Genomic DNA, 15,935 nt, shown 5'->3' on the forward strand with positions numbered 1-15,935 from the left:
TGCCCAGGGTTACAGAGCTGGGAAGCAGAAGAACTGGGACTTAAACCCAGGGATGTCTGGCTCCTCACCTGAGTTTCCCAGAAAGCCCTGTGGCGGGGGAGGGGGTTAGTGTTAAACAAATAACTGACATGATCCCCGGGGGTCTCACCAGGAAGCAGGTGACATCTATGAACAGGACAGTGGGGATGCCCCCGAAGGTGACCCCCTGGAGCACGGTGCTGTTTTTGGCCGAGTTGTAGCAGTAGGAGTCATTGGGCTGGTCCCCGATGCCCAGCCGCTCGGGGATGGCCACTGCTCTGGACTGCCACAGCTCCAGGAAAGGGGAGTCGGTCATCACGCTGATCCTCCCTGGAGAAGGAGACCCAACAGAGAGTCAGGGCACCAACTCTCCCGTGGTTTCTGCAGCCAGCGCTGACCGAGCCAAGGGCGGGTGTCTCCACCAGGGGCTGCTGGGGCACAGGGATCCAGTAGAGGCAAACACCAGCCCTGAGTGCCCTGCAGAGTCTACAGAGAATAGCTGCATTGTGGATGCAGCCCAAGGGTCAGATGGATGGGGCAGATGGCTCATCCAGGACACAGCTGGCTGCCTCCCCAAGGGCAGGGATGAATAGGAGGAAAGGGAAGGACAGAAGCCTGCCTAAGGGGTGCCAAGTTCCTCCAGCCTCAGGGATGACTGTCAGGAAGTCATTCCTGCGGGGTAAGGGGTGGGAGTGGCCCTGGGAGGCCTGGAGTGCGGGCAGGGGACAGGATGGGGCAGAGGAATCAACAGAAGAGGAAGAGTGTCCAAATGCAACAACTGCTGATTGTCTGGCCCATAGACAAGAGCTCAAGAGATGTCAGGCTGGGAACTCAGAGATAGGCCCACACCATATACTTGGAAACTGAGGCTCAGGGCCTTAAGAGTTCCATTAAGATTAAAGAGCTGGTCAGGGCAGAGTCAAGTCTCAGACCCAGCCTTCTGGGTCTCAGATGCCAGTTCTCTTTCTGCTCTGCCACATTCCCTCTGCAGCTGGCTACCCACACCTGTTCGGTGAGAGATTAAAAAGCAAAGAAGGAGACTTCCCTGGTGGCCCAGTAGATAAGAATCAGCCTTGCAATGGAGGGGATGTGAGCTCCATCCCTGGTCAGGAAACTAAGATCCCACATGCCCTGGGGCCCGTGCACCACACCCAGAGAATCCGTGTGCTGATGAAGATTCCACATGATGCAACTAAGACCCAATGCAGCCAAATAAATATATTTTAAAAAGAGAGAAAGATTAAAAAAAAAAAAAAAAAGGCAGGGAAAGAGCAGCAGAGAGGAGGAGACAGAGAAGGCAAAGGGGGAGGACGTGGACTAGGGGGAGGAGGACGGGCCCCAAGCCTCCTCAGGGACCCCTGAGTCACCCACTGTGCATCCCTGGAGCACTCCCTGGGCTCTGCCCTCTCATTCCTACACTCCTGGCCTTTCTGGAAGGTCCAGCATTTCCAAAGCAAATATTGCTCCAGGCTGGTTGTTGACCTTTCCTTTCAGAGACGGCTGGTAACCGCAGGTGAAACTAATGGAAATCTCCAAACTCCGAAGGCCAGCCCCCTGCATCCTCCCCAGCGGGCATGCTTTCACACTGTCTGCAGCTGAAGAGCCTGGAAAAATGCTCAGCATCCCTTTCTCTCAAGGTCCCATCTCCTTAAATCTAGTTAGACTAGATTCCCAGGGGACTTTGGCTAAGTCTGTCTTCCTACCTGTTGGAGGGACAAAAATCTGGGAGACAAGAAACGGTATAGAGAACAGACAGATATTTGGACTACGCGGTAATACAGTCTGGGTGTGTGTTGGGGAGCCAGTGACTGCCAATTCTGGCCGCTGGGACGGCTCTTTTGGGACAATCTCATGCACACAGGACAGGAGGTGTAGGAGGCATGGGGGAGGCAGTAGGTCCGGGGGCATGGGAGGACTCCCCGAGAGGCCAAGTCATTCTGTCAGCCCTATTAGAGACTCGGCAGTGGCTGGAGGGTGTGATGGCAGAGCCATGAAGTTGCTGGCTCTGCGCAGAGTCACAAAAGCTGCCTCTGGGAAACAGATGGTCTTAGTTTCTCTCCTTTAAACCCCACCCAGTGGCACCGCCCCAATGCAACACCCAGCCTGACGCTGGCTGGTGAAGGCCTGCCCCTCCTTCCTGTCCCCACACTTACCAGACACTGGGGAAGGAAATGTGGATGTGTCCCCTGGAGAGGGCCTCAGTTGGCGCTGGCAAAGGCAGCGGTGGCCCTGGCTGCCTCCCAAGCTGCCTCGGGTCCACTGCTCATTTCCTGCTGGGCTTTTCTGATGGAGGTCATAGGGCACCAGCCTTTGCAGACTTCCCTGAAGGAACACAGGAGACAACCAGAGTCACGTGGGAGCTGTTCTTTACCCATGCCGGGGTTCCGGTGTGAAACCCTCCGGCACACTTCCCCTGCACTCACACTTGCCCGGTGTCTCGGAACTCAAACACTCATCCAGAGCCTACAGTTCTTCCCAACGGGCTCCCTCCTGTCCTGGCTCTCTCTCCAGGCACCTAGTGCTATGAAGGGGCCACCCTCCTCTGTGCACCCTGTTCCTCTCCTCTCTCCTCCCCAGCATCACCTGAAACTCCAGCCTTTCCCCTCTTGTCCGAGGGCTCAAGGCCCTGGTGAGCCCAGGGCACTGGGACTCCTCCCACAGCAGCACTGGGAGCTGTAGGCTCTGGGAAGACGGAGTCCAGGACCTCACACAGGCCCAAGGGTAGCTGGGAAGGCTTCTCCAGGTCCCCCAAAGACTAGAATCAGGAAAAAAAAAAAAAAAAAAAGCAACAGAACCAACAAGGAAGGCCTGAACAGTGAAGTGGGGGAAAAAAAATCCCCATAAAATGGTCACAGAGGGAGTATTGTCAAGAGCAAGAGGCGCTGCTGTGGTGGAGGGTAGGGGGGCGCCTCACCAATTCTGCTTTGTGTGGAGCTTTGAGAGAGCAGAGGCCTAATGGGAGGCAGGGACCTAGGCTCCTCCCCATCTTTTCCGCCCCTGTCACGCCTCTAAGTCAAACAGGCTCCCCCGGGTAGTTTAACAAGGTTTGATAAGAAGGACTCAGTGAGGTCAGCCAGCCAGCTGACCTTCAGAGGTGGCCTGTCCCCTCTGCGCCCTCCAGGTGCAGGCATAGCTTTGGGGGCCCACAGTGTCTCTCAGACCTTTCTGCTTAGTTGAGGTCTGTCTCCGCCTGTTACAAGTCTGCAAGACTGCGGAACCATCACAGTCCCTCCAAGGCCAGCCGCCTGCATCCTCCCCAGCGGGCATGCTGAGAGGGCAGCTGGCAACATATCGGCCACAGGGCAGCCTCCCCAGGCTCAGGAGGAGCAGGAGGGGCAGAGAAGGAGATTCAGCTGGTGGCAACTGGGAGAGAGCTGGCTTAGTGGCTGAAAGACTGACAGCACTGGGCAGGGGCCAAACCAGCAATTAGGCTCTGTGGCCATGGGTGCCCTGCCTGGTCATGTTCAGTCATCCCATATTTGTCAGATACATATTGTAAATGCCTGGTCTTATCCATCCCTTCTTTAGGGAGCTCTCTGCTCATCATCTCATTCAGGAAAGCCAAGATACACTGCTGAGGCCCTGGGGTCAGGTGAGCAGCAGGTGAGCAGCAGGTGACTCAGGACTCAACTCAAAGTTCAACCCACGTACACCCCAGAGTCTGGTTGTGGTGGGGGGACAGAGGGCTCAATGCAATGGCCATTCCCCAAACTGCCAAAGAAGTCAGCCACCCATGTTAACCCCTTGCCCATCCAAGCTGGCAGCTGCTGGCCCCTGTAGCACACCAGAAGATCTCTGTGCCTCCCTGCCACAAACAGGAGCAGAAAGTGTGAGCATCATCAGCTCTTGCAAATTCAGGGTATTTTTATCATCACCAAATCTTCTGATTTTGTTACTACGATGGCAGGACGACAAACAGTTCCAGGTCCTCTGCCATAAGAGAAGACTCTGATGTTCTAGATGGCAGGTTGCAAACTTCTCCTTAAAGCCCCACCAAACAGTGTCCAGGAACGTGGACAACCATTCACCTCCACAGACAGCAGCAGTGGAGCACTAGGGAAATGGCCCAGAGTCCCGCTGCAGTGGACTGAAGCCCTGAGCAGGCTCTGAAGTGAGGCTCCCAGCACCACGTGGCTTCACCACTCCGTGCCTTGGCTTCCTTCTCCGTAAAATGGAGACAATGAAGTTCTTCCTGCAGGGTGAGTGGGAGGCAATGCCCATAAAGCATTGAACCCTCATGGGCACCCCAAATCTGCTTTTAAGTCACCTCTCCAGACCATGGGAAACATGATAGCAAAACCCCATCTGACATTTTTCCTGTTAGAGCACCATGAACACCCAAGGGAGATCTTTGCCCATAAACTAAACAAACAAGAGGTGAAGTAAAGTGAAAGTTGCTTAGTTGAGTCTGACTCTTTGTGACCCCATGGACTATACACTGCCAGGCTCCTCTGTCCATGGGAGTCTCTAGACCAGAATACTGGAGTGGGTAGCCATTCCCTTCTCCAGGGGATCTTCCAACCCAGGGATCGAACCCAGGTCTCCCACATTACAGGTGGATTCTTTACCATCTGAGCTACCAGGGAAGCCCAGACAAGAGGTGTGTGAAGGCAGAAAGAAGCCTCTCCTTCTGTATACCCCACCTCAAGATAGCAGCAGGCTCAGGACTCTGACAGGTGTCAGAGGAGGGAAGTAGAAAGGCAAGCATGGAGAAGAGGGAAATACGGGTTGTTTCTCCAATAAGAGATGACCTAGAGTCTTTCCTCATCCCTAGCAAGACTCCACAACTCTGCTTGAGTCAGGGCCCAAGAAGTCCTCAGGATGCCCCCACACACAGCCTCTTTGTACACACTAGGCCTGGACTGGTGAGCACAATCCACTGGCTTAACCTCAAACCTTCCACACTCTTGGGGCTGGATACAGTCACACAACTTCAGCGCAGAAGGAAGCAAAGGGGGAAAGGGTGTCATTTTGTATACCCCTGTGGTCTCCTGTTTTTCAGAATACCGACTGAGCTGAAAGAGAGGCCACCCCAGAGTCTCAGGTAGCCAGGCTTATCAGGTATTGGAACCTCTACGTTTTTGGTTTCTTAGCAGAGCTCTCCTCTTCCCCTTATCCTCCAAAACCCCTAGCTTCCCTCCTCAGGACTCCAAAGAGTGGTTTCTACCTTCCTAGGGGCAGGGAACTCAGATGCTCAGCCCCTACCCAGGCCCGCCTCGAATATCTCGCTTAGAGAAAAAAGAGCCCCTGGCTGAGATCCCCGGGCTAGGCTGGGAGGTCGATTCCAGCTGACAAATACCCAGAGAGAGGGTGGGAAGAGAAAGGGATTAGCCTTAAAAGCGAAAAGTTGGAGCCTTGGATTGGGAAGTTGCGTAAAGCCATCAGGCGCGACGCTGGAAGCGGAGCGCGAGGTCTGCGCAGCCCGGGGACAGACACTCTCCTCCCAGCCACTCGGTCACCCCTGTTCCGGACTTGGGACTGCGGAGGCACGAGGGCCTCACCCCGGAACCAGACACTAGACGTGGCACCCTGGCGTAGACCCCGGGTTCTGCCCGTCTCAGGGAAAGGAAGAAGGCGTCATTCCCCCTCTCAACGCCCCTTCCCCTTTACCTGCGGCGGCGGCGGCGGCGGCGCAGCGACCCGGGCAGACCATAAGTTGTCTGGCTCCACCTGGTTGGGCGGGGCTGCGTCCCGACCACTTAAAAGTTATAAAGTGAAACTCCCCGCTCTCCTGCACATGCGCAGAGCCGCGTCCACGGCTTGCCCAATTTGCAGCTACGCCCGAGTGGGTGTCAGCTCTGCAGCCGCCTCCCGCCCCCGGCGCCGTGCGCCCCTCGGCGATCCTCCGTCCAGGCCAGACCGCGGGGCCACTCAGCTCCTCCCTTAAGTCTTCAGGTCCCGGCCCGGCCAGCTCGTGTCCTGGGACCTAGGAGAGTGCCTCCAGGGCTGATTCCTCTCCCCGGCCCCCCCGGCGCGTCCCCTTTCCCCGACAGACACCTTGGGGAGCCCCGGGCCTAGTACAGGGTGGTCACATCCGTGGAACGCGGGGGCAGCGCATCGGCGAAAGTTCTTGATTATTCTGTAGTGCACTGAATTTCCTAGACCAGCTCTTAGGCCCGCCTGTATCGGGGCTGGGTAGGGGGGAATAGGGAAATCGGGTGGGCTCAGCCCGCACCTCGGCTCCACATAGTCCGTCGTCACCTGGTTCCCAGTGCGGAAGACTAAGGCTCCGCTATCGTTCTGAATAGCCTGACAGTGAAAGCCCTGGGGCCGGAGGGGCCGCGGGGACCGGGGGGTTCCTACGTTTGGCCCCAAATAGAAGTCGCAGTGTTTTCGGCGGTGCCCTGGAGCCAAAGCCGGAACTGCCAATACCGGGCCGCCAGGGTCACCGTTCTAGCCCAGCTCGCTGAGCTCTGGGTCCCAGAGAGTTCCGTATGAGCAGCAGTCCCCGCAGCTGGACTGTAAGCTCCTCGAGGGCACCGGGGTGTGCTCTGGGCAACACACAGGTCGGTGTTCAATGAGGACCGCGCCCCCAGTGAAACCAAAGAGCACAGCCCCCCGGCTGCAGCAATCTGCCCTCCTCCGCAGGCCTCTGTTTCCGCAGGGGGTTGGACCAAAGCTTTCTCTCAGGTCCCTTCCAGCACTAAAAATCTGTGAATCCTGAACAGCTCCGCACTCTGTACCTGCACAGCTTTGCAGGGCTCTGACCTCTCTTCCATTTCTGGGCTTTCATCTTTTGTTGTCATGGTAAATGTATTCACCTTATCTCTCTCCCCAGCCAGCCTGGGGATCTCTGGAGGGAGCCTGGCGGGGGGTGTCTTCTGCTTCTCTAGCAGTGCTTTTCTGACCCATCTGCTGGCTTCCTCCTTCTCCCCAACCCCCAGTCACTAGTTATTTCCAGAGTTTGCCCTTGACCTCTGTGCTCAGCACAGCCCGTGTCCTACCCGTAAGCGCCTGGCCATCTCTCCTCCTGCGGTTCCCTCCAGCGGCCAAGGAACCACAGCTGACCTCCAGCAGGTGCCTGTGTGTGGCCCCTGGCGCCTCAGACGGACTCTGTCCACTCTCTTCCCCGCATATCCTCCACCTTGTGTCCTTATTCTTCCCCTTCCTCAATGATTGCAGCCACCCCTGGCCTGCGCTGTGGGGTCCAGGGAAGTGTAAGGTTCTAACCCCAGTGATTACATTGATGGAGACACTGACAAAAAGAAAAGTTAGGATCCTTGATTTCAGAGAGGGAAGGGATTTCTAAACTGACTTTCAGTAGGTTGTTTCAACGGAGAAGGGGATGGCACCCCACTCCAGTACTCTTGCCTGGAAAATCCCATGGATGAGGAGCCTGGTAGGCTGCAGACCATGGGGTCCCTAGAGTTGGACATGACTGAGCGACTTCACTTTCACTTTTCGCTTTCATGCATTGGAGAAGGAAATGGCAACCCACTCCAGTGTTCTTGCCTGGAGAATCCCAGGGATGGGGGAGCCTGGTGGGCTGCCGTTTATGGGGTCGCACAGAGTCGGACACGACTGAAGTGACTTAGCAGCAGCAGCAGCAGGTTATTTCAAAATCAAGAGAAGGTTAGACAGATCAACATGTGAGGTGAGATAACCATAGCCCCACTATGTGTCAGGCAGCATGTGGAGTGCTTATAAAAACACTACTTCCTTAAATTTCCAGTAGAAGTACAGAGAAGTCAAGGATTGTTCCTATCTGATAGAGAAGAAAATGGAAATATGGAGGATGTAGAATTTACAGTTAATTTTAGCTGTAAAGATAAGCAAGGAATCCAAGACAACCATGCCCCAGGCCTGAACCCTATATCAAACTCAGTTTAAAGCCAGTGTAATCTTGGCATTCTAAAATCTTACATCAACATTTTGTCATTTGCTCCCTTTATCTACCCTCAAATCTAAAGGAGTGATTCACATTCCTGTAGATGATGATTTTGATCACAGATTTTAAAAAATTTTGTATCAACTAGAATGGAAATAAAGCCCACTCCCTGTGCCAAGAAAAATAAAAATACCAACAGCAATGACAAAAAAATGTTCTGCCTCAATCTTAAGAGGACAGGCACATTAGAATCAATGCATTCCAATCCTAGCATCCTGTATCACTTAACTGAGACCTTGAACAAGTCTTTTAAAGTCTTTTCCTTAATTTTCTAATCTGGTTGACATAATTCCTATAGAACTTTCTGTTCTCTCACAATTTGCAGGGTTCTGGATAAAACAGAATAAAATGTATTTTATTTGTTTCTTGCAGAATACCCTTATTATTTGAGTTAGAAATGCACAACCTCTACTTACTACAGATTTTTAAGCCCAGAGCAGCAAGTGTATCTCCCAGCCATACCACGGAGCTCAGCCCAGGTCCAATAAGAGGACAAGGAAACAATGACAAATTGGGGTTTCTCTTCTTAGGTTACAAAATCTACACAGGTAAGTGCTTAGGATACAGTGCAGTGAAAAAATGTCGAAGAGAGAAGATTGGGCAGGGGCTCCCAGTGTCCAGGGAGTCTTGTTCCTGAGAAACAAAAATCAGAAGGCGAGCTGACTGATCAGAACTCAGTACGAAGCACAAAACACATGCCATCCCCATTGCTTCTGGCGCCCGGAACAGTTTCAACACACACACAAGCCAAGTCCTTCGATGACTATACCCCACACCTACGGCTCCAGCTTCCTTGGCACAAGCACCCCGTCCCAGGCACAGCTGCACGTCTGCACCCTCATGTTGGGCAGGCTGACCACCTGGGGCTGGAGTTGGCCTCCCTCCTGGATGCTGACAATCATGGGCAGCGAGGTCGCCTCCGAGGCGATGCACTGTCGAGGCCCCAGAAAAGGCCACTTGAAGGTCAGGGACTCTGGAGGCTGCTGGCAGGTGCCCACACACTCATAGGCCAGGAAGCCTGGGGGCTCCAGGACCCAGTTCTCAGCCCACTTCATCCCCTGCAGGTCAATGTACATCTCCTGGCGGCAGCAGCGGGTGCCCTCGGTCACCGGTGCTTTAGGATCACAGTTTCCCTGAGCTCTGTGGGGAGCAAAGAGAGGCAGAGTCAGAGGTCAGCTGAGAGGGCAGGGGTCATGGGGCCCAGGGTGAGACCTAACGGGACACCTGGAAAGATTTATGATCCATCTCTCATTATGTTCAAAATGTTGGATATTTGTGATAAGGATGGATAACTAGAAATAACCCCCAAAATCATAATTAGAGCTGACATTACTCCCAAGAGTGGAAGGAGATATTTTATATATTCATTCATTCCCACAGCACCCTGTAAAGTTGCCCGTTTCAAAATAGGTTCACCCGCAGTGACCCACAGCACCTACCCATAGTCCCTGAGGTCCAGGGTGTGCAGCTCCAGCTGGGGCTCCCCCTGCCGGCCGCTCGACGGCCCCTGGGGGGCGAAGCGGACCAGCCTGTGGGCGCTGGAGGCCAGCGGGCCCAGGTGCTCCCGCTGCACCAGCACCTGCAGGAGCAGCGGCTGCCGGGGGCTGCGCAGCTGCTGCCAGAAGTTCACCGCCTCGGTAACGTCCAGGGCCTTCCAGCCGCTCTCGTGGATGGTCACCAGCCTGCGACACCGCACGGAGGGAGACACAGGCCCGCGCTCAGGCGTGGGGACTGGGACTGCCCGGGGTGGCCCCGGGGGCGGCACCTCTCCCACCCGCTCCCGGGTGTCCCCGCCGGGACCGAGCCGCCCCTCCTCCCGCCCCGGGCCCAGCCCTCCTTCCCTCCCCCCAGCCCCACACCGCAGCCGCGACCTCCGCACCTGGAGTCGATGAGGGCGGTGCGGTTGGAGCCGTCGTCGCGGACGTGCAGCCACTGGACGGTGACCCGGGCGCGGTCGCTGCGCGGGAAGAGGCGCTCGTGTCTGCGGAGCGCGGCCCTGGGGACCGGCTCCTGGAAGAGGCGCAGCACGGCCTGCACCAGCTCGCTGCGGGGCGGCAGCCGCTGCTCCATGTCGAACACCAGCAAATGCGAGGACGCCTCGGATGTCAGGAACCTGCCGACCACCTCTGGGGACGAGAGCAGAGTCAGCGGAGCCCCTCCGAGCACCAGGCGAGCTCTGAGGATGCAGGGCTCAGGGAGAGCGAACAGGGTTTCCCCAGGAATCCCCAGGGAGAGTTTGGAGGCTGGGAAACTGATGGGCCAGGCCAGAAACAGAGCACCTCCACTCCTAGAAAAACTGTTAGAGTCAAGCAGGCTCTCCAAAACCATCATCTGGGGTTGGGGCTTGTTTACTAGTGGTGACCCCCCTCACCACTAGTGAGGGGAGGGGCAGCTTTGGGATACTGGGCAAAGGCTGGGACTCTGAGTGAAGACTGCAGACCTGCAGGCTTCTTTAGGCAAAGGGGCAGGAGTGGGAATGGAGGGTGGAAGGCCGAGGACCAGCCAGTGAAAATCTACAGTCACCAGCTGAAATCGGCTTTTCCTAAGAGGCAGAGAAAGAGCTCTGAACTTACTTTCATTTCCCTGCCTGGTGAGGGGACTCTTGCTGGTGAAAAGGAACAGGGGCAATTTTTGTGGAATTACCGAGCCCTGAGGGAAATGGTGAGGTCAGGCACAACACCCTCTTCAGAGGCCCCAGCAATCCGTCCCCAGCACCTGAGGCTCCAGGTTGGCAGCGCGATCGCTTTATCAGCCAGCCCCATGACTGCCAGCAGTCACCCCTGATGAGGTGTCCAGCAACGGTCTCCTCGTCTCCCCAGGCGCCTGGCCTGGTCTGTCTGTGGGTGTCCCCAGCCCTGGGGAGGTGAGAGGCTGCCATAGGACTCAGACCTGGTACCTTCCATCTCATAGAATACCCACAACTCTGGGAAGTAGTCAAAGCTAATTTAATCTCATTTCAAGAAACACAAGAGTTGTTGGGAGACTTGTCCAAAAACAAATACCAGAGGTGATAACTGAATACAGAGGTCCTTTCTCTCTAAGGCAACACTCTGCGGAAGCCAGCTCTTTGTCCCCTAGCACAAAGGCACCTTGACCATCTGTCTTCTCTAATCTCTCTTCTTTCCACTTTGCTTCCTGTCCCATGATTCCCTGTTCTTGCCTTGGCTTTGTCAGCCAGTCCAGCCGGCCCAGCTCCTCCTGGCCCTGAGAGGCAGGGTCCTCAGTGCAGACAGAGACCAGGAGCCCAGACCTGTCATCCTCACAGGCCATGGTACCCCCTCACCGCCCTGTGGACCCTGCACCCCAGACAGCTACCACCACCACCATCACCACCACCACCACAAGGACCAGGCTGCAGCAGGAGGGCGGGCCTCACCTCGGAAGTTCTGGCTGAACCTCTTCCCCCGGGAGCGCGCCCCGTGGCCGCGCTGCAGCAGGGTCACATACTGGGCCCTCACATGGGCGGGGATGACCAGCCCCTCCACGGTGGCCTTGTCCACGATCGGGACCTCGCTGAGGTGCAGCTGCTGCAGCAGGCTGTCCAGGATCCGCTCCTCGGTCAGGGCCGCCCCGGGGCCGGCCAGGGGCAGCACCCAGAGGGCCCAGCAGAGCCACAGGGGCTGCATGGCACTGCTGGGGAGAAGGAAGGGCAGAGTGGACGTGTCCCCGGATGAGGCTCCAGGAGGGTCCCAGCAGCGGGCTGTGCTGAGAGCCAGGCTGGGCCAGCTTTATAGCAGCCCTGGGCTGGGCCAGGGTGGTGGGAGGGGGGAGAGGCTGGGAGGAAGGGAGGTCACACCCCTCAGACCTCCTGGGAGCTCAGCATCCAGACAGGTCCCTGAGCCCGAGGAGGGGGGCTGTCTAGACTGTGGACAGATGGTATTATTGTGGTCAGGTGCCTCTACCTTGGCTGGGATTGCTGGACCAGTTAAATTAAAAAGCTTGTTCCCTGAAGAAGAGGCAAGGATCTCTAAGTGCTCTCTTCCCTGTCCTTCAGTCACAGAGCAAACTCCGGTCCCTGGTGTGGACTTAGAGTCCTGATTCTTGCTACAGCTCCTCTGTGTGCACACCAACACCTTGGATCTCTGGCTAAGGACCAATTCTGCCTACAAGGATGAGCATCTGAGCCTGGTGCTCAAAGGACTCCTAGGGACTGTTGAGCTTCTGGGCTGTCCACAATTGGAAAACCCAATGTTTTTCCCAGTGCTTAATGGGGAAGGGGCGACCTTCCTAGACAAGGGAGCCTGGGGTAATTTAGTACCAATGGGATTTTGCCCAATAAGGAACCTCATCCTCTCCTTTTCCCTGGCTGTTCACAGATTCAGAGATTGGAGTTGAAAAAAACATCCAGCCCGTTCCCTCCACCAATTTTTGAGCTAAGAAAACAAAGGCTCAGAGAGGCAACAATATCCCTGGCTCACAACAGTTAATGATGGATGCCTGCCTAAAGTCAAGTCTGATTCCTAGCCCACAGCTCTTTCCACAACCTCCAGCTGTTTCCAGCCAGAGTCCTTGTTCAATCCTCTGAAGCAGCCAAGTGGACTCAGCCCAGGTGACCGGGGGACTCGATGTGGGTAGGGGGCATGTCCTTCAATTTCCTGAGGCTTCACCAAATGAATGTGGATTTGCATGGTAGAGGAGTTTTAGTGGGGAATTAAAACAATTGGGCAATCAGCCAGGGGTAGGGCTGCCAGATAAAATACAGAACACAATTTGGGACATACTTTAGCACATCATTTGTTGTTTATCTGAAATTCAAATTTCACCTTTCACCAGGAGTCCCATATTTTTAATTGCTAAATCTGGCAACCCTAGCCAGAGGCCAAAGAGAAAAAGCCAGTGTGGATTGGGAGACTTCTGACAATGGGCTGATTAGCCGTCAGGCGGGGAGGGCAGCCCCCACCCTTTGTCATGCAGAAGAAGCCAGGCTTCCCCTACTTCCACTCTCACCTGTGTCTGGCCCAACACCCTGCCAGGTCATGTTGGCTGGAGATGCTTTAGTGGCCCCCGAGGTAGATCTTCTGTCTGGAAGGAGGAAAGAGGCCAAGGGAATAGAGAGTTTGGGCTTTCCTGGTGGCTCAGATGGTGGTAAAGAATCTGTTTGCAACGTGGAAGACCCAGGTTTGATCTCTGGGTCAGGAAGGGTCAGGAAGATTCCCTGGAGGAGGGCATACTCCATTATTCTTGCGTGGAGATTTCCTTGCACAGAGGAACCTAGCGGGCTACAGTCCATGGAGCCGCAAGAGTTGGTCACAACTGAGCAACTAACACTTTCACTTTCACCCCGATGAAGGACCAGTTTGGACCTCGCCTAGAGCTGAGGGTAGCACGGAGGGCAATGGGCTGGCTGTCTTGAGGTGGGGGCCACAGACCCGGCCCCCAGAGAGTCTGGAAAGATGGATGCAGGGACTGAGGCAGGAGGGCAGGTAAGGAGGGCCAGGTGCCCATGACCACACTCCTATCTCTTACAGGCTGGTTTTGACCCCAGCCAGAGTCCAGACTGCCCGCTGAAGGCTGTGAGAAAATGTGAGGTCAGAGGTCATCCTGCAGACTCCGTGGATGGGGACAAACTGGACCAGAGCCTAGGCTTGGAACCAAACGGAACTGTAAGGTCAGTGAAGACTGGAGTCCGACCGTGGGTTCACTTCTGGATTAGAGCCTAGCATCTGAGGGGGAAGGGACTCCTATCTCCTTCCTGATGAGGGAGGCACTGCTGTGGTGCTCCAGAAACACCCCGAGCCCCAGCCCCAGATGCCCTGGGCTGCCCTAATCCTGCACCCATCAGCCTACCCACCCAAGACCTGGGGGCCCATGTGGCTCCTTGGGGTCTCCAGACATGACCCTGGGTGGGCAATGGGCCCTCCTTGTCCTCCAAAGCAACTTGGCCTCGGTGTCAGCTGGGCCAGCACTTCCTCCTGGGCTAAGGAGGGGTGGGGACAGGGAAGGACTAAGAACCCAGGTTTTGGTTCATCCAGACCTTCCAGGCGAGGGTGGGTCCAAGTTCAGTCCTTGCTGTGCCACTGATCAACTGTGTGGCCTTAGGTGGGTTTTCTACCCACTTCAAGATAAGTCTCCCTCTAAAACAAGGAGATAATATACTTTTCTTATTCCAGCTGCACCACACAGCTTGTGGGATCTTAGTTCCCTGACCAGGGATTGAGCCCAGACCCTTGACAGAGAAAGTGCCAAGTCCTAACTACTGGACCTCTAGGGAATTCCCAATACTGAAATATGCTTTTTTTTTTTTTTTTGACAAAATACGTGTCAGTATTAATGGAGAGGTCATCAGAGTGCCTTGCACAGCACTGCCCTACACACACACACACACACACACGCACACACACAATAGGTGTTCAATAAATGGTAAGGATCTTTCAACTGATACTAACTTACAATGTTAAACTTTTTAAAATTTGAAGTTAATGTTTCTGCATTATTATATAGTTAATACGCATAGTACAAAAGTCAAAAGATCAAAGGTGTTTGTGAAAAATGTCAGCCTCTGTGACTTTGCTGCTCGTCTCCCACTTCACCTCCCCAGAGACAGTCTGCTTACCAAGAAACTCAGATATTTTTCCCACCACATGAATCTTACTAATCTTTCATTGTGACCCATATCCCATTTTCAAATTATAATTTTATTAGAATTCTTATAATTAAATACCACTCTATAATTAAAAATAATAATTTTTAATTATTTGTTTTTTGGTCCTGCTGGGTCTTCATTGCTGCACACGGGCTTCCTCTAGTTGCGGTGAGCTGGGGACTACTCTGCAGTCGCAGCACGCAGGCTTATCACTGTGGTGGCTTCTCTCATTGCGGACCACGGGCTCCAGGTGAGTGGGCTTCAGCAGTTGTGCTGCACGGGCTTTATTGATCCACCGTATGTGGAATCCTCCCGGACCAGGGATCAAACCCGCGTCCCCTGCCTTGGTAGGCAGATTCTTAACCACTAGACCACCAGGGAAGTCCTCTATTTTGCAAGTGAAGTGAAAGTCGCTTAGTTGTGTCCGACTCTGCGACCCCTTGGACTATACAGTCCATGGAATTCTCTAGGCCAGAATACTGGAGTGGGTAGGCTTTCCCTTCTCCAGGGGATCTTCCCAACCCAGGGATCAAACCCAGGTCTCCCACAATGCAGGCAGATTCTTTACCAGCTGAGCCACAAAGTAAGCCTATTTTTTAAAGGGTACAGTAAAAAGTCTCTTCTATTCTGGGCACACACCGCTGCCCCCGTCATCTCCCTATCCACTCCCCACCCCCCATCCACCAGTGTTGTTAGCTCAGTTGATTCAAAGGGGCTTACTGTTCTGACACACTTGCTTCTGTGAAACCGGAAAGTATCTCAGTCCCTGTCAGTCAGGGGCGGTTGGGACAGTTTTGTGTGACCACCTTCTGAGGAAGGTTGTCTCAGGCTGCTGCTCTGGCTGCTATAACAAAATGTTGTGTGGGGGGAGGGGAAGGGGAAGGAGGGAGGGGATTGGCAAAAATGTGTTTCTTCACAGTCTGGAGGCTGGAAGTCCAAGATCAAGGTGCCAGCAAGTTTGGTTTCTTCCGAGGCCTTGCTCCTTGGCTTGCAGATGGCAGCCTTCTCTCTGTGTGCTCACATGGTCTTCCTCTGTGCCTACACATCCCTGGTGTCTCTCCGTGTGTCCAAGGACACCAGTCAGATTGAGTTAGAGCCCACCCTAGGGGCCTCATTTAGTGTAATCATCCCTTTAAAGGACGGGTTTACTGACAGCTTTGCACAGTCTCTCTATGCTTCTTCCACGCACGCATTGTTTTTTGTTTGGTTTGGTTTGGCTTTTTTTTTTTTTTTTTGACCATACTGCATGACCTAGAGAACTTCCCTGACCAGAGATCAGAGATCAAACATGTGCCTGCTGCAGTGGAAGCATGGAGTTTTAGCCACTGGCCCAAAAGGAAGTCCGAGTGTATCGTTTTACATAAAGTAATCATTCTCCTCTCTCCTTTACCCCTCTTTAAAAAATTATATACATGAATTATTCTTTTTAAAAAGTATTTATTTCAC

The 15,935-nt window shown here is 54.4% G+C and overlaps 2 protein-coding genes and 1 long non-coding RNA gene across 4 annotated transcripts in view; 1 reads left to right on the forward strand and 2 right to left on the reverse strand.

Annotated features, from left to right (window-relative positions):
* Window positions 1-5,758, reverse strand: part of TMEM63A (transmembrane protein 63A) — a 36,079-nt gene extending 30,321 nt beyond the window's left edge. Inside the window, exons 1-3 of one of the 2 annotated variants that reach the window (XM_019976397.2) lie at window positions 5,629-5,758; window positions 2,172-2,340; window positions 149-348 (exon numbers count right to left, since the gene is read on the reverse strand). In XM_019976397.2, coding sequence (XP_019831956.2) covers window positions 149-334 — 186 coding nt within the window. In that variant the 5' untranslated portion in view covers window positions 335-348; window positions 2,172-2,340; window positions 5,629-5,758. Of the gene's footprint in view, window positions 1-148; window positions 349-2,171; window positions 2,343-5,628 lie in introns of both variants that reach the window. The other variant, XM_070768054.1, reaches the window with a different exon arrangement.
* A 2,520-nt stretch (window positions 5,759-8,278) lies between these two features.
* Window positions 8,279-11,581, reverse strand: LOC109570814 (left-right determination factor 2-like). Its single transcript, XM_019976987.2, has 4 exons — window positions 11,283-11,581; window positions 9,786-10,032; window positions 9,346-9,588; window positions 8,279-9,046 (listed from the first exon to the last, which is right to left on the reverse strand). The coding sequence occupies exons 1-4, from the start codon at window positions 11,530-11,532 to the stop codon at window positions 8,683-8,685; spliced, it is 1,104 nt and encodes a 367-aa protein (XP_019832546.2). The 5' UTR covers window positions 11,533-11,581; the 3' UTR covers window positions 8,279-8,682.
* Window positions 11,582-11,730: 149 nt separating this feature from the next.
* Window positions 11,731-14,771, forward strand: LOC139176557 (uncharacterized). Its single transcript, XR_011561020.1, has 3 exons — window positions 11,731-12,455; window positions 13,375-13,514; window positions 14,653-14,771. It is a non-coding gene; the product is annotated as an uncharacterized lncRNA (long non-coding RNA).
* The last annotated feature ends 1,164 nt before the right edge of the window (window positions 14,772-15,935 follow it).

Source organism: Bos indicus, chromosome 16, assembly GCF_029378745.1.
Source record: "Bos indicus isolate NIAB-ARS_2022 breed Sahiwal x Tharparkar chromosome 16, NIAB-ARS_B.indTharparkar_mat_pri_1.0, whole genome shotgun sequence".
Lineage (NCBI taxonomy): Eukaryota > Metazoa > Chordata > Mammalia > Artiodactyla > Bovidae > Bos > Bos indicus.